At 32.3% G+C, this 19,287-nt stretch overlaps 1 protein-coding gene across 1 annotated transcript in view; it reads right to left on the reverse strand.

Annotated features, from left to right (window-relative positions):
- LOC132741876 (calcium-activated potassium channel slowpoke-like) overlaps positions 1–19,287 on the reverse strand; it is a 48,281-nt gene that overhangs the window by 20,575 nt on the left and 8,419 nt on the right. The window contains exons 3-7 of the mRNA XM_060730140.1: positions 13,730–13,826; positions 11,568–11,679; positions 5,915–6,066; positions 3,424–3,594; positions 450–541 (exon numbers count right to left, since the gene is read on the reverse strand). Coding sequence (XP_060586123.1) covers positions 450–541; positions 3,424–3,594; positions 5,915–6,066; positions 11,568–11,679; positions 13,730–13,826 — 624 coding nt within the window. The remainder of the gene's footprint in view (positions 1–449; positions 542–3,423; positions 3,595–5,914; positions 6,067–11,567; positions 11,680–13,729; positions 13,827–19,287) is intronic.

The raw sequence follows: 19,287 nt of genomic DNA on the forward strand, positions 1-19,287 counted from the left end.
CAGCTAGTGATAGAGTTATGGTGCTGACAAGCTGTTTGAAACCATTTTTTTTCTTTTGACCTTAAAGTATGACCTTGACTTTTGACCTAGCCACACGGTTCTTGCACATGACACACCATCTCATTATTGTGAACATTTGTGCTACGTTATTTGAAATTATGCCCACTAATGACAGAGTTAAGCCCCGACAAGCATAATCCAGATGGATGCACATACACCCAACCGGCATTGTGACAACTATGCCAAGCTCTCTGCAAGCCTGCTCGATTATATATTTTCTTAACTTATTCCTAATATAATTATATGGCTTCTTCGGATCTTTTTTTTTAATGAATATTCTTTTTAAACAATTGAATAATTATATAAATGGTCATGTTAAAAGTACATTTGATACTACATATTACTTTTTATGAAGTATGAATGATAAAAACAATGAGCAATAGCCTTACTTTTTGCCTCTTTCCTTCTTGTAAGTACCTCCATATTTTTGTTGTCTGCCTATAATATCAGCAATTTCAGGAATCCAACTGGCAAACAAACCCTACAATAATGTAAATATTTCTATATAACAAGCTCCTGAATTTTAAAGCTGTAACAACTGCTTATCTTTTCACAATCTGCGCAAAAAATATTGATGCTGTAAAAACTCTTCAAACTTAATATCTAATAACAAATTTCACATCAAAACATGGCATCTGCAAAAATGGTTATTTAAAGTTCTGAGGTCATTGTGACCTTGACCTTTGATATTTTGGTTGAAAAGAGTCTTTTTGCTTGCTTGTTTAATAAAAATGTAAATGTAATCAAAGTCAAATTCACTATGCCCTGGTTCAAAATTTAAAGGGCAGCTGTGGCCTAGTGATTATAATTCTCAACCCAGGAATTGTGTGTTTGAAACCTGCTTGGATCATGACCATGATTGTCATGTGACACGAGGCCTCTGAAGGTTATAAAATGATTTTCCAAGTTCTATCTCAAATCTTATGATTTTCATTGGTCAGTTTACATTCTGTGGCAGTATATGGCCAATCAAATGACTGAGATTTGAGTTTGAGCTTTGAGAATTTCTTCCTAACCTCAGACCCAGAACTTGTAAGTTCCAGGCAGCTGATTCAAGAGTTACTCAAATAAGCCTAAAGTTTTCAACCTAATGTTACTAAAATATATATGTTTAAACTAAAACCTAAACAAGAGCCTTTTTAACACCTCTGACAATGGTGAAATTGGACACAATCTGATAGGCTAACATGTTTGGAAAGTAAAATTCTAAGATGTTACATTATTGTTTTGTAAGATACATGTATTCAGATGAAAATATATTTGAAGATATTTTGTCTACTTCTAATATATTTGTAATTTTGTAGTCAAATGAAATAATAAGCAACTTTGATATAAAGATATTAAATTGGGAACTCTTTCACATCCCAATTGTGGAAAAAACATTATTTAAGGATGTGGGAATGCCCCTGTCTTCTGGTTGAGGTATACAACCCAGTTTAAAAGTACTTCTTACATATGTGTTCTTTTCTTTTTACTTATCATCGTATCTTGATACATGTAGTTTGTAAGACCATGCAATTAGCACATGATAAGTTTTCTTAGAAACATGCACCAGTAATTATATGTCAGCTCACATATTTACCTTCTTTGATTGATGAGAGAAGATTGGTATAGACAATACAAACAAACCCTAGTCTTTATCTCATAACATAACTCTTGCATACATCCCTGGCATGTCAAATAATTGGCAGCCTGGATGAATTATGCAACAGTTCATAGTTGTAACTTAATCTGCTGAATTTATGTAATGTATTTGCCCTGCTTCGAATTTGGAACAGTCCATTCAAAGTTTAAGGAATTTCATTAACAAAATAGAAACATTGAGATTTAAACAGTATAGAGCCTGATCAGACTACATTGAAGTACAGGCTGGCCTGGCTCTATACTGGTATCAAAGGCTTTTCACTTTCGGTTGCAGCTGGTTAAAGGTTAAAATAAAAGCTTTACAATCCCATACAATTTTATGACAGTTATGCCAGGTCATTCCTATTAAAAATCCAAGATTAATATCCAAGAAATAATTATATTATAACATTATAAAAACATTAATTGAACTAGTTTGATCACACATGGGAATTGTTGTCCATAAATTCTTACCAGTTATTAATACCTATGACATAAAATATACACATGTATACAGGAATGTGAATATTTCTCTGTTTACAATCCCATGTTCTAATGACCTTGACATCTCCCTACTTTTTTTGATTGTTTGTTTGTGTATTTGTTTGTTTCTTCTGGGTTTTAATACAATGATTTTAACACACATTTTTGGTCATATCTTGGTGGTCGATCCAACTAATGACTTTCCTGGATACCTAACCAGTTATTACCAATTTCTCCACAAGTAACTTGCTAGTAATTCAACATGATTTCTGAATTAGTACCGAGAGACAAATGACCATTAGACTTAATGTCGGAGATCAATTGTCACAGAGAAATTATGCCTACTCCAAGGATCAAAACATATTAAAATATAATCATATTATATTGGCTATATGTATATTAATGCTATTTTATGCTAAACAAAGACTATGTTATGGCATGGTATAAAAAACAGAAATCCAGATTATTGGTAAACCTGATTTACCAATTTATGACCTTCTCATCTGAACTTAACTGGCATGACTTAACTGCACTTAATTGTAAACATGCAAAATCATTTATTATGCCTTTCAGTATACTGATGAAAAATAAGTTAAATAATTGTTATGTACAGTAATTTATAACTGATATGACAAACAATTATTCTCCCAATTGTTGAGAGGAAGGCATCTTATTATGAGGACATTAAGAGGTAAAAATCTTAATGTGAGAATGTTGAGAAAGCTTTATCTTAATGTCAGCATGTTGAAAAGACATCATCTTAATGTCAGGATTTTGAGAGGATGTCATCTTAATACAAGGAATTTGAGAGGACAACATCTTTATTGATAGCAGAATGTTGAGAGGATGGCATCATAATGTGAGGCTATATAGATCACAGCATCTTAATACAAGAAAATTGAGAAGGCTGCATTGTAATACTTAAACAAGTACATGTAACTGTAAGGATGGCATCTAAATACAAGAAATGAAAAAAAAAGGAGAATGGCATGTTATTACAAGTTAAGAGGATGGTATCTTCCTACAAGAGAGATGATAGGATACAGGATGGCATCTAAATACAAGGAATTTGAGAGGATGGCATTTTAATACAAGGAAGTTGACAGGAAGGCACCTAAATACAAGGAATTTGAGAGGATGGCATTTAAATACATGTACAAAGTTGACAGGATGGCATATTAATATAAGGAAGTCGAGAGAATGGCATGTTAATACAGAGAAGTTGAGACGATAGCATCTTAATACAAATGTACTCACAATGCTGGCAATGATGAAGATTGCCAAAAATGTTCTGCCCATAACTGTCTCAGCGTTTATGTCTCCATATCCCACTGTTGACATGGTAACCACAAGGAAATACAAACATTCCCAGTATGTAAGATCGTGCTTGTTGTTAAAATCAAAAAAGAAATCTCCAGAATTTTCCAGCTGCAAACAAAAGAATTATAAGAAAATACATTTAATAAAAGTATTACAAATTATATATTTACAATTACCAAATATTATTTTCTGCTGCAAAAGAAGTATAAAAATTACATAAATTTAGCAGTTAACCTCTTAAAATTTATTTTTTACTATCATTTGCCTTGATTAATACAAATGTACAATCAAATTAAACGCAAACTTCTTAATTTAAAACTCTGAAAATCAAGGGCTAAGTTATGAAAATCGCGATCAGAATAATCAAGAATAACAAGCATTTTACTCGTTTATGTGATCAATTAAAGATGCTATTTATTATAAAATATACATTTTATAACATATGTTATGAATAGAAAATGCTACAGATGGCAATTACGCCAACACAGATAAGCTGAATGCCTACAATAAAAACTTCATAGAGAGAAATGATCTTTCACTTATCATAGTTCAGGACATGCAAGTGTTGGATTATGAAGCAAACAGAAGCATTTGGGGATATATTTGACATGTTCATAACCTTAATTTATTGGCCTACATATAGATATACAAGATACAAAGCATTATCATCTGAACAGTTGATCGAGTGCCATGTGCTCTATGGGCCAATGTATGCTCTTTGATACACAACAAAAGCTATATTTTTAATTTCTCTAGTAAAACAAATGAAGTTTTTGGCCACCCTTTGTTGTTTTGCGATTATTTCCAATATAAATAACATTCAAGTAAACAAACAAGAGTCTTCATGGCAATTATCAGTCTTTTGTTGAATTGTTCTTATGTCATCAAATCAATGTATTCAATAAATTCATGTCAATGCTAAAAATGTACCAGGAAAGTGTATAAGTGGGTGAGTGCTGGTGGCCATGACAGACTTTACTCTGTTAACCCCCTAATTATAGCTAATGACAATGAAATAAGAAAATCCTTAAATTTCACCAATTTAAACTCAGAAGGGCTTTATTACTTTTGTGTTGCTTCGTTTGTTTGTTTGTCTGGTTTTTACACAAAATTCAACACACTTTTGGTCACATCTAGGGTGGTCAGTCAACCTAACTGGATTTCCTAACTAGTAATTACCAATTTCTCCTTAAGTAACTGGCTACTGTGTCACTTGTTGGTTTTAAAAACACATGTTAAAATATTGCTCCTGGCTTTACAAGACATTCTATGTTTAGATAGGAGTACATGTATATGGAACCTAAATGGTAATTAGTAAGTAATTAATAAGTTAGTAGGTCAGACAAGTTTATCTTGATGACAATAATTCTACAAAACCTGGTAAATATTCTTACATGAACCCCTGACTGATAAAAGAATTGACAGCTCTTATGAATATTGATTAATCATTAATGATTATACACCTTTATTTGTATGCTATGATGTCATGCAATATCACTATTATAAATACAACATCAATATCATCCCCTACATTAGTGAAGAATACTCTAAAGTCAAGGTATGCAATTATATCTTATAATTATGATCCTTAAGGCCCTATGACTTTGACTTCCAATGGATAGCAATCTTACAAAAACAATTCAAGATCATGATCCACATACACTGTAGCTGGCAAACTGCGCTCACATTTTATAACTGACTTAAGGCTTCCTGCACTCATTTTAAGTTACTGACCAAAGGCTTCCTGCACTCATTTTAATTCACTGACCAAAGGCTTCCTGCAATCATTTCAATTCACTGACTAAAGGCTTCCTGCACTCATTTTAAGTTATTGACCAAAGGCTTCCAGCACACATTTTAAGTTATTGACCAAAAGATTCCTGCACTTATTTTAAGTTATTGACCAATAGCTTCCAGCACTTACTTTAAGATATTGACCAAAGGTTTCCAGCATTTATTTTAAGTTATTGACCAAAAGGCCTCCAGCACTTATTTTAAGTTATTGACCAAAGGCTTCTTGAACAAATTTTAACTAACTGACCAAAGGCTTCCCAAACTCATTTTAAGTTACTGACCAAAGGTTTTCTGCACTCATTTTAATTTATTGACCAAAGGCTTCTTGAACTCATTTGAAGTTACTGACCAAAGGTTTCCTATACTCATTTCAAGTTACTGACCAAAAGTTTCCACAAGGGCAAATTCTTTATCACACATTATTAACATCACTGACATCAATCTCTATTTTCATGAAGTTACAGTTAACTTCATTTGGCATAATAAAGTAGACACGTCAAGCCTGATCAACAATTATACCATGTGATCGAAGGTGATCAAAAGGTTATCATAATATTGTAGAAAACAATATCCATATTTAATAAAGATTCTGTCAATCAACGTGAAATGTACGCTGTAACGGAAGACAACTTACAAGATGGAGAAATCCGCCCGCTGACAGCCACAAACTGAGGGCGAAGGAGACGAGATAGGAAAGACGTATCACAGTATTAGAGTTGAGGATATTGAGGTATGTTAAGATGTCCGGGATAGACATCAACCTCAGTGCTCTTAAAAACCTCAGTCCTGAAAAACAGATATAGAAATATATTATAAATTATTTATTATGCAATAACGCACAAAAAATCAATATACATGTATAGCAATTATATTATGGGTTCACTTAAAGTATGTTATAATAAAATTGTATTAATAACAAATATGAAAATGCTTGTAAAGTTTGATCTGGGACATAATATACATGCTAAATAATGGGGGATAGGCGCTGTTTTATATTTTTGTCCAATCAATTGCAAACACTGTCATTTTGTCACGTTCATCATAAATAATGCAAATAAGAGAAATATAAGTCAACTTGCATAAGGTTTTAACAGTCCTTTTGTCTCGTAATGGTCAGAATATTTTACGAAAATTTATCTATTTGATTTTTGATAAAAAAGCTCGTATAATTAATTATATGACTTATAGATAAATTGGCTGCCAATTTGATAACAATTTGAAAACAACTTATTTGTTGTTTATTTGTCCCAGGTCTAATTTACTGTAAAATGGTTCTCTATTGCAAAACAAGTTGAATTAAGGTAAAATATGAGATGACCTGTATCTCCTTTAATTTTTACTATGAACTGTCTTTTATTTCAGACTGTTGGACTATGGCATGCATACAAACATATAAGTGAGAACATTTCCCAGTATGCCCATGACAGTAATATAACCCTTGTATTCTTACAGCATTACCAATAGCCTCGTTTGTTATGACATTATTTGATTATCCCTGGAATCTCATTGTTTTTATGTTGTTAAAGAGATATACTGTTAGGCTGGTGGTATCATAGGGACATATTGTTCTTGTATAAAACCAAACAAAGGCAGAATTGATTATCATTTACAGCAAGCCACTAAATTTTGCAAAACAAAACGCGCTGTTCATGAATAGTTAAAACGGTAAATGAATTCAAAAGACCTGCTATTAGAATGTTCAAGTTTCTTTTCTTGTGCCTGAACAAAATTAACACCAATAAATTGTGTAATTTCAATTGATACACTTAAGTATTATTTTTTTTAAATATTATGGCAATAAACACTGACTTAATTATGCCACGGTAAAAGAGCTAGGTCAACCTGGACTTAATTTGTAATTAAGCACATGATGCCCTTTCTGTACTGTTGGTAGCTCAATGTTTATATTTTATAAAAAGAATCCCTTGAACTACAAATGGACTGTTTCAATGTCAAAGCATAACAAGTTTAGAAGGATAATAAATGGTTAGGGATGTTTTCTGCGTTATCATTTGTCTTATGCTACTTCCATATTCTGATTCAAATGCTACATGTACTTCCATAACTATCCTGATTCTAATGCTACTTCCATAAATTCTAATGCTACGTCCGTAAATTCTAATGCTACTTCCATAGAGTAATTCTAATTGTACTTTCATATCCAAATTCTAATGCTACTTCCATATCCTAATTCTAGCTAATGCTACTTCCATATCCTAATTCTAATACTACTTCCATATCCTAATTCTAATGCTTCTTCTACATCCTTATATGTTACTTCCATAGCCTAATTCTAATACAACTAAGGCATTATTCTTATATAACCCCTACAACACTCTAGCAATATATAGCAAATAAATATACCAAAGCTCTGCTTTATTGATAATTAATGATACAGAAAGAAAGTTCTATAAATCTAGATTTAATGTAATCAGTGAAAACTATTCTCATCCCTGGCACATATGACCTAGATATAAAGAAGAAATTGGTATTTATTAAGAGAAAATAAAGAGGGGAAAATAAATGAATCAATAGTAGCTATAGCCAAACATGGTATTTGTAAAAAATATAAATTCTTGTTATGCCATACAAGGTAATTCACACTTTCCGATAAAATAAAATGTAACCATTATGCAATATAGTCAAATAAATTACAAAAATAGACAGATATATGCTGTTGACCTTTGATAGGTTTTAAATGTTAGGTAACAAGTTCTATTTTGTATGTAGTCAAACACATTTGTATTAGCCGCCTTTGGTCAAATGTTAGAAAAGTTAAGTCTTATTTGTAGTCAAATATCACATACTGCAAAATCATTCTTATTCTTTGGACACTTTTTTGTGGTTCTCGTGGATAGGTCAAGTTCCGGCTAAATATCATTTCATCTGCTTTACATTATTTGCACATTACATTTTGGAAAAAAATTAACAATCCTCAAATTTTAGAACCAAATTAAATGTTTGTGATAAAACAACAAAATTTCATGGCCACAAAATAACCATATTAAAATAATGGGTAAGAAGTTAAACTCTGTAGTCAAATATGTAAGTTAAGTAAATAGAAAGTATGATGTCAAATAATATAAGTCAAACATTGGTAAGTAGTCAAATAGTAGGTAAGAAGTCAAATAATGTAGTCAAATGTTGGTAAGTAGTCAAAAGCAGGTAAAAAGTCAAACAATTGGTAAAATATTGGTATAAGTAAACATTATCCAGGCTTTTGTTTTACTATCAAGCACTGAGAATAGTCGAACAAGTTATCCTATCAACAGCTCTTGTTATGTATATAAATTAGCCAGACACCTCATATGAACTGTCCTTCATATATTGGAAATGAATGTACCTTGGCCATTTAAGTTGTGGCCTAGATATATATGGAAACCTAGGTTTATATGGAAACAGTAACCTTACAAATTGAGTTCAATTGCATATATAGGCAGACTAAATAGAGTTATTCTTAACCAAGTATATTCTATGTATAGAATGGGAAAAACTTGGCTTAACATTTGTGGTCAGTTACATAACACCCAAAAAAGTTTATATACCTATTAATAGAGCAGACATTTCAAACGATTTGTGGTAAGTTACATGACATAATACCAAACTATTGCCATCTAAACATGTTAAATATTGTCTGACAATACTAACCGTCATCTTTGCATACATTTTCTGATGGCTGAACTAGGATATCACTGCTATTTTTTATCTATTAATTTTCATTGTCTTGTAAGTGTATACTACTTCACATGTGTCTATAATACAGCTGGTAAGAATGATGAACAATAGCCAAATAAAAAATATATTTGCCGAGTTCATGTCCTTCTATTTACTTTGAAATATTTCATAAATACAAAACCATTTCAAACATGAAAGCAATTCGGTTTAACTCGCCATGACGGTGTCATTGAAAGTGGGGAAACTGGTGCAAAAATTAGAAGCTAGTTTGGCGTAAACCACTTAAATAACCTTTAGCGTGTGAACGCTGGACTTTACCGCTGTCAGTGGCGTAGCTGCCTATACGCCAAATACGCACGTGCGTACAATTTATTTTGGGAGGTGAAAAATTAGAAAAACATTCAATGCGAAAAATGGCTTAAAAACTAGTGCTATCCGGCCTGCGGTCAACTTACGCAGTGTATGAAAAAGACCTTATTTATTGTATTTTATCATAACATGGTCTTTCAAATGGAAAGATCCTAATAAGAATGTACTAGATTTTATTTTTTACATAGATCAAGTAAGATATAGAGGATATTTATTTAGTTCAGTGTAAGATCGGAATATATTTCACCGAGTGAGCACCAAAAGGTATAGTTCACGAGTGGCGCAGCCACGAGTGAAATATGAACTTTTGGTGTTCACAAGGTGAAATATATTTCGATCTTACACTAACCTAAACAAATTTTCTTTTTATTACATGCAAAGAAACGTTTTAAAAAGATGTTAAACTAATACTGAATGAAAAGCGCGCCAAATAATAATACAACGTGACGTCATTTACGACGTCACGTCATTAAGTTGGTACCCAGTACTGTGCACGCTGGTATTTCACTGAAACAACGTCAGGGGCTTAAATTCAAAACAGTGAAATTATCAAAGTGGTAATTTCACTGTTTCAAACAGTGAATTTACCAATTTTATATCACTGATATATTTCTATAAACCACCGAAAAGCATGTAATAAATAAAATTAATTATTTGATTTTTATATTCAAACCTAGATATAGGTACCCCCGTTTCGTTTTTAAAAGTGATTAATTAATCGTCTCACATGTAGCTTGAATACGAGCTCTTTCCGTAAAATATTAAGAAATAATACATTAGCTTTTGAAAAAGTTTCAATTCTTTTTAATTTTATTAATAAAATAAAATAATGCACACATTTTGATAATATCGACACATGTCATAGATGTCACAAAAACATGTAAGACAATATGTCGAAACAAAATTTCTTAAATTTTATGTATTATAAAATGTAATATCTTATAAGTGACTTTTAAGTATTATTTTGAGCGGAATATGGCTTGTTCTTGATATTAAAACAAATTGATTTGACTGAATTTAAATGTGATTAATATAACAAAATATGTATGCAAGGGATACGAGACGTGCAAGTTCAATATGTCGCATCAAGTGGGCGTCTGAAAATCAGTCTGTTGCAAATTGTTTCACAATGAATTTTGGAAGGATTATATTTTTCTTGCAAACATAATTGAAGTGAAATGACTCATACCATTTTTTAACAATTTGAAGAAAAAAAAACAACGAAAATAGTAAAGATGGAAATTACGTTGCTAGTACGTTTACCAAATATTAACTTGTGTGATTTCTTTCCGTAAATATCTGCCAATTTTATCGTGGATGGAAAATGATCCTAACCTCCCCTTTGGCTGAATACAAAATTTTGTTCACAGATATTGATTAAATAAACAAAGTATTAACATTTATTCAAATGCGAGGAATTGACACGGTACGGGTGTCATAGGCAATGCAAAAGAGCCCTCGCAAATGTGACGGAGCCAACAGAACCATTCAATAAGTGTCGAAATTGTGGAATTATGCCGATTATTAGTCATGCATATACTAAAACATAATTTCCAAATGAATAGTTTCTTCAGTATCCAAGTAGTAGTGTACTAGGTCGCTATACATCTATAAAGTGTGCTATTTTTAAAAACTTTTTATCACTAATTAGATGACTTTCAAGAGCAAATTTCAATGTAATTTTAAATTGTTTACTAGATGTAGAATGTTTTTCAAAAAGAGTGTCTTTAATCTAGATTATTTGATTTGCTTTTTTGGTCATTGGGTACGTATTATTCCTACTCTTTCGTAATCTTAAGTCTAATAAAATTGCCCTTTTTTAGGATTAAACCACATTTATGTGACATTAAATGCACGTGAAATTGTATAATCGAATCATCCTCAAATGACTAAATCCGCGGAGCTTTCGGGGGCTTCGCCCCCTGAACCCCCACCAGGGCTCTGCCCTGGACCTGCAAGGCCCCCTTGACCTCCTGCGTGTACATTTGTGCGTATATTTTAAATTGCCCTAGCTACGCCCCTGGCTGTGCTATTTGGCCTTGTTATTTGGCCATGGTAAAAAGATACTTAAATACTTTCAATACAATGTAATTGGAAATGGATTCCCATGGTGGTAAAGACGATTTCCATGCTTTGTTGATTTAGCTAAAAATACCACAACCAGCCATCAGATAATGTATGCAAAATGGGCAGGTCGCTTATAATTTCCGACCCTTGAATACCTATAATAAGAACAGACATACCTAACCAGTTGTGGTCTAGATATATTGCAACAAAAGATGGCGGAATGGTGAAGTAGTCTACAATGGAGAATACGTCTAACCAGAACCATAGCTTGTCATTAGCTGCAACAAACTGAAAATATAAAACAGTAATATTATACTGATAAATTCAATATTTTATTTTCTCTACAAGAACTTCTTCTAGTATGACTTGATGATAACTTGGTCAAGCTACTTCTAATCTATATAGGTTATATGTACTTTTATAGGTTATATGTATTTTTATAGATTATATGTATTTTTAAAGGTATATGTATTTTCATAGGTTACATGTATTTTTATAGGTTATATATATTTTTATAGGTTATATGTATTTTTGTATAGATTATATTTATTTATCACTTGACTATGAAATGTACTAATATTACCAAACTCATTAATGTGGGCTACTAACTTGTCACAATTTGATATGAAAATCCCTCACATGAAGAATGGACTGTTCCAAATTCAAAGAATGTCAAGTTCATTACATAAATTTAGCAGGAAGGGTTAATGATGAGTCAAGAGAGGCTTCAAGACCTTTTACGATGCATGAATAATCAAAGGAAAACATCTTGATCTAAATATATTAAATCTTATTATATACCTAACTATATTTTTACTATATTTATGCATTGATCACATGCACAAATACAACACGAACAGAATAATATCTCTTATCATCAGTGAGTGTGAAAGATGTAGCTAGCATAATACTCATATGTTTAATTTGACCACCGTACATGTATCAGGGGCCCGTATTACATGTACTAACATTTTGTAAACTTTTCGTAAATATCATCGTAACTTTAGGCTGACGTTTCATAAAACGTTCGTAACTTTTTTCATACACTTACGTTAAAGAAGTTTGTAACTCTTCAATGGAGGTTTTAAGAATTCTTCAATAAGGAGGTGTTCAGGGACTATTTATAATCAAAGTCAACAGTTAGTACTGTTGCCAGATCCTTAATTCTAGTAAATTCCAGTCAAGTCAAAAAAGTTCCAGATAAAGTACTCCTATATAATTATACTATTATGCTGAACAACATTCATATACATGTACTTTAAATCTGACATTTTACCTTTTTTGGTAATTACAAAATTATATTTGTTTATCTTTTTTAAAACACAACATGTTTACTGTCTGAAATATGGCAATTTGAAATTATTACATAATTTTCTACCATATGTCACAAAGACATAACAAATAAACAACACAGGAAAATTGTTGTTATTTTTGTGTAACAATATAGTGTATTATTTCAAGCACTTGGAGTAATTAGGTACAATATCAGTACACATTATCCGACAAAGATTGCCAAGTTGTTAATTGATTAGTTAACTTTCTTATTACTGGTAAGCCAGTTTGGGCTGACCCTCATCAGATCACCAGACAACAGTGTTTATTACAACCATCAATCTGTTAATGTGGGAATTTTTTAAATTGTTTCTTTATTTTGAACAGAAAAGAGTTCACAATACTTTTATAGTGAATTATCATAATATTGAATTCTCATGAAAGATTTAGTGGCTTCCTACCCTAGTGCACAATACACCTAGTATATTGTATGACAAGACATTGAGGCAAGCACACTGTATTATGGGAATAAAGCCAGATTTTGATGGTATATACCATCTGCTGCATGTCATTTACCAATTATCTCTATTGCAGCATTATGTCATAGCAAGAATGTAAAACTAAGACAAAAAACATCTTTCCTTTATTCTAGCTCCTTCTACGTCAACTTCACATTTTCAAAAGGCATAATGTTATAGCTATATAGACACTTTAATTCATAAGTTCATGGAAGTCAAAGTATAAAAACAGAGTACTTATTTCAATATAAATATATATATTTTTACATTTTGAAATTTTAAGTGAATAATTTCTACAGAAATTTGTAGAGAATCTTGAGCTTGCTGAAAAGCATCAATAACTACATTTTAACTGATCACAAAAATTTTATGTTGTTTCAATACTGCAATAGCATAATTATGCAGACACTTTACTGATGAGAACGATTAATTCTAGGGTAAATTCAAGTTGTCATAGATGGCCAGTGTGAGTCTAAATCCTTCATTTTCATGTTTCGGAGTTCAGGTCAAGCCAAAAAATGTAATAGTCACCTGAGGTTATTTCTTACCCTTATAAAGAAATATATCATGAAGAAAACATTGAAAGCCAGGTCCACTTGTTGTGTTGTACTCTCTGCCCAGGGCACACATGTCTCTACAGCACTCCTGTATGGAAAAATAAAAGAAAAAGAAAATGTTGATAATTATGATATATGGTTACAATTTGTTCAGTCACACCAACACAGTTAATACAACCATCAACCTTTTGTCAGTCATCATGTCATGTGACATAGTGAGATTCAAAGCCAAAGCAAAGTTTGAAATTGATGCAGGGTTTTCATTATTATATCAACAGCATTGGCGATTCATATCATCAGTTGACATGCTGTTAAAATCGGTTGTATTTTCAGTCTGTGGATTAAAATAGCCCCTTTGACCCTTGACCAAATTGGTTATTTTCGTTGGCAAAGCTGTTGCCTCAGACAAATATGTAAAACCCTGTTGATGCATGGATATCTCAATTTGTACAAGGCTTTTTTAAAAAAAAAAATCTATATCAAAAAAATGACATGGTGTGGTTCAGTGATCAGATGGTCAGTGAAAACTTGTAGACTTGCTCATTTATTTAAGCTTGTTTTTGGAACAAATTCCTGCATCTTATATCTGTCAGTTTCAAGTCTCACAGCTGGAACTAAGCAGTTCTAGTGTGAAATGAATGGGAATCATGATCCTGACCCGAGTAAAAATTGAACCCATAATATCTGAGTTGAGAGGAAAATGCCTAGACCACTAGACCACTACTCCCTTCGTTTCGCCTTCCAGCAAACTTAGAGAAGGCTGGTGATTCCATCTGGTGCCACTTAACAATGAAATAATGGAGAGGCATCATAATTAAGAGGTAAACTCTGCTTCCAATTAGAATGAACTACAATTATATATGGTCTACTTTATATGGATTGTAGTTTGTAACATTTTGCCTTTTTAATGACAGGTTTCTATAGTAAATCATAAAATTGTTATGTGTAACCACTACACCATTCATTTTGTATGGTGTTTGAATGTGCAGTTTTAAATATTACATTATTATGACTCTATTCCAAACTTCATCAATGAAATTTTATTGCCATTTAATATTCCCTGGAATTACCATGAAATTGCAACCAGTATCACACATCAGAAAAATGTGCTTTCTGTGAGAATTCCTGGATAAATATTCGCACTCGTTATTGGCAAAACATTGTAACCTATATAATTTAATTGAACAATTCTCCAGTGTTTGTTATCTTCCAGTTTAATACCGTTTAAGATCAATAATCTTGGCAGAAAGTTCAATTCTTGTTATTAAAAAAATACACCTGATACAAGCAAGCTCCCAGCGCTACCTAGTTTAGGTTTCTGAAGCTTTTCCAAACCACTCAAGACATTAAAAAAGGTGATCAATAAGTACAGAAAAGTCATTTTGTATTGTTGTTATTTATTGACTTATTTATTTAACTTTTGGCTCATTTCAAAACATGTTATTGCAATCTTGAGATAAATTTGAAAGAGAACAAATTAAGACAAAGTGACAAAATTAAACACAAGGGAAAGGAAGTGTTCAATTTTCACATATAGTAATACAGACTCATTACAGTTATCTAAAATTAAAGGCCCATTATGTCCAAAGAATGCTTTATTTTCAATTCTCAAAAGTTTTTATTTTTGGTGCTGTGTTATATTTTCCAAAATGTTACTCATTGGCCATCTTTTGCTTTTGTTGCTTTTTGCCAATTAGTGCAGATATACCAATTTATTTTTTATTCATGGAAGTCAAAATACTATTTTGTTTACATTTTCCTACTTTTATGATCTAGTTCTACTTTCTTCAGGTGGTAAGTATCTAACATTTGCTAAAACCATTACCAGTATTCAAATGTAAGAAAACTAATATGTGTCCTTTCTAAAGAAGAAAAAAATTTATTTGTTTCTGAGTTAAGCAATGGTCACGAAACAGACAAGTAAAAATTTCAAACTACTTTCATAAAAAAAAAAAAAAAAAAAAAAATTGACAATGCATTTGAGAAAATTAATTCTATGAGTCAAAATGAGGCACTGCGACTCACAGAAAGTAGCCAATCTAATTTTGTCATACCATTTGTTGTTACTTATAATCCTCATCTTCCTAACATTGGTCACGTTTTAAACAAATATTGGGACTTACTAAAGTTGGCAAAAAGTGAAACTGTAAAATATGTTTATGAGACTTACAAACCTATTGTTGCGTTTAAGAGACCCAAAAATATCCGTGATCATATTGTGCATTCTAGCTTTTCAAAGCAAATGTCAATTCATTCATCTTCTCCTTGTAGCAGAAGTAGATGTTCTCATTGTAATCGAATTACTTCGGATGTATCTTTTGCAAGCAGTGGTCACAGGCGAAAAATATACACTGAGAAACCCTACAAACTGTTCTACAAATAATGTTATTTATTTAATCTCCTGTCAAAAATGCAATATGCAATATGTTGGCCAGACATCTCAACCGGTTTTCACGTAGAATGAATAGTCATAAATTTGATATTACAAATTTTCAAAGATCCAGCATTTTCAACTCTTGTTGCAACGCATTTTAATTCAATTGATCATTCATTTAATGACTTTTCATTTTTACCGTTTGAAGAATTGTAAGCGACACAATGGAGCGTCTATGTAGAGAAACCTACTGGATTCATAAGCTCAAGACGTTTTCACCAGCTGGATTAAATGCAAAAATTATATACGACATTTAATTATTTCCGTAAGTTCTTTTGCGTAGACATTCCATTATAAATGGTTATATACTTTTTCCAATATAATATTTCATCTGTTTTATGCATGTATACACGTTACGTAACATTCACGTTGTTTCCTATTATTGTTTTTTATATATTTTATATAGGAAATACTTGTATTTAATAATCCGTGAATGTTTTTATATATATATATATATATATATCGAAATCTTTATTAACTTTATTAATTTTTAAATGAAATTTAATATAACGTAACGTAACAATGTATGTTTCCCGCCATCTCGGACGTTGACGTCATGTGACGTCTCTTCCTGTTTATTCACTTCCTGTTTATTCACTGACGAAGAACATATTTGTTCGAAATCGATTTGAATATTTAAAAAAATAACTGAATGTACGCGTGTGGTTGTTCTTTTTGGATTCATAAACTACTTTCATAAAAGATTAAAATGCAAGGTAAGTGCAGAAATTGAAGTAGAAACAAGATTCCCTCATGGATGGTTATTGCACGTACCAGAAATCAATATGGAATTTATACAACCATACTAAATCTTAAATTTACATACAGTTTGCATTTATTAAGTTTATTTCAACATGCATGTAAAATAAATTGACAACTATGCATGTTAAAAACAGAAATAAATTAATTCTGGATTCATTCATGCTATTGATTGCATAACTGAAAATGCATTTCACAAAAATCATTAGCCAGTAAAATACACAAACCAATGTGACTGTCTAAATTTGGCTCAGTAAACATTTTATTGCTTGACAGAGGCTTTTTGCCTCCAACTTAAGCAAAGGAGACTAAAGATCAACATTCTGTCACACAGGACACAAACTGGTGGAACATAGCGGAGGGAGAAAGGGAGAAGGAAGGAAGGAAGGAAGGAAGGAAGGAAGGAAGGAAGGAAAGGAAGGAAGGAAGGAAGGAAGGAAGGAAGGAAAGGAAGGAAGGAAGGAAGGAAGGAAGGAAGGAAGGAAGGAAGGAAGGAAGGAAGGAAGGAAGGAGGAAGGAAGGAAGGAGGAAGGAAGGAAGGAAGGAAGGAAGGAAGGAAGGAAGGAAGGAAGACGAAGGAAGGAAGGAAGGAAGGAAGGAAGGAAGGAAGGAAGGAAGGAAGGAAGGAAGGAAGGAAGGAAGGAAGGAAGGAAGGAAGAAGGAAGGAAGGAAGGAAGGAAGGAAAGGAAGGAAGGAAGGAAGGAAGGAAGGAAGGAAGGAAGGAAGGAAGGAAGGAAGGAAGGAAGGAAGGAAGGAAGGAAGGAAGGAAGGAAGGAAGGAAGGAAGGGAAGGAAGGAAGGAAGGAAGGAAGGAAGGAAGGAAGGAAGGAAGGAAGGAAAGGAAGGAAGGAAGGAAGGAAGGAAGGAAGGAAGGAAGAAGGAAGGAAAGGAAAGGAAGGAAGGAAGGAAGGAAGGAAGGAAGGAAGGAAGGAAGGAAGGAAGGAAGGAAGGAAGGAAGGAAGGAAGGAAGGAAGGAAGGAAGGAAGGGAGGAGGGAGGGGAGGGAGGGAGGGAGGAGGGAGGGAGGGGAGGGAAGGAAGGAAGGAAGGAAGGAAGGAAGGAAGGAAGGAAGGAAGGAAGGAAGGAAGGAAGGAAGGGAAAAACAAGCCATATATAAAAAGAGTCATCATCAGTTTTTCTTTTTGAAATTCTAAATAATACAATAATAAATAATATTTGTAACTATAGAGCTAATACCATCATCCACAAGCATTTTTGTTGTTATTATTTATTTCATTTTGTAAAATCAACATTTCATGTAAATAACAGCTGTCTCCAATGCAAAAAATGACAACACCAGTTAAATACTGTTTTATACAATGCGACAAATAGAGAATTTGTTGAACAATTTGATGATACATAAAATACACATCAACTGCATGAGATTAATGTTTGGACTGGTAAAATGCACACAATTAACATTTTAATTGCTAGAAAATGCATACGAAAGGACAATATTTCTATAAATACTTAAAACATATTTATTCCAATAGATCATTGGAGTTCTATATTCAGCCATGTACTTTTAACTATGTTTGTTCATTGGTTGAATATTCTCAATAAAATCATTTATTCTGTTTGAATTTACCTACATGTATATTGCTTTTTGTTCGTGATTGATTGCTGAACTTTGCACCAGTTTATCAGTCCTTTTAAGTTATATACAGGTGTGCATATATCTATACCAAGTGTTCATATAGTCTGTAAAACTGTACTAATCAGTTTCTCCACAAGTTATTGCAACTTCTTCACAAAAGTTATTTGAAACACTGCTGTAGTTGTCAACAAACATTTAATTGACACATTTTTGGTTTATACAGAATTGTTTTAAGTTTGATTGTGAAGGAATCTATACATGTAAGCTTATAGACACACTTTCGAATCTGTTCCTCAGGAATCAACCAGAACCGAGCAATAAGTGCAATATTTCTTGCTCAAGGAAACAACTTGCCCCTAACAGGGTTTGATCCCATGCAACTAGCAATAATTAAATTACTATAGTCAAACGCGTTAACCACTCGGCCATGCCGTCACTTCAATGACACATTTTTCATGCATTGTCACCACCAAAATGGTCACCAAAAAAACCCTTTGCCCTTCTAAGTGCTCGAAACTCACATATTCTAGAGATATACATTACAAGCTTCTTATTGGACTATTTGGACAAGCAATATTAACTGGTAATCGCAATATCACAAGCTATGTAAAGACTATCCAAAACTCAAAACTTCACGGAAGTCACAGATAAATAGGTTACTAAGCTAATCAGATATGCACTTTATTATGCTGATTTGACCTGCAATATCCTTTCTATAGGTAAATGATTCATGACATTTATTTAAAATATTGCCAAAATAC

This window comes from Ruditapes philippinarum, unplaced genomic scaffold (genome assembly GCF_026571515.1).
Source record: "Ruditapes philippinarum isolate M1 unplaced genomic scaffold, ASM2657151v2 ctg2614_1_1_1_1, whole genome shotgun sequence".
NCBI classification, from domain to species: domain Eukaryota; kingdom Metazoa; phylum Mollusca; class Bivalvia; order Venerida; family Veneridae; genus Ruditapes; species Ruditapes philippinarum.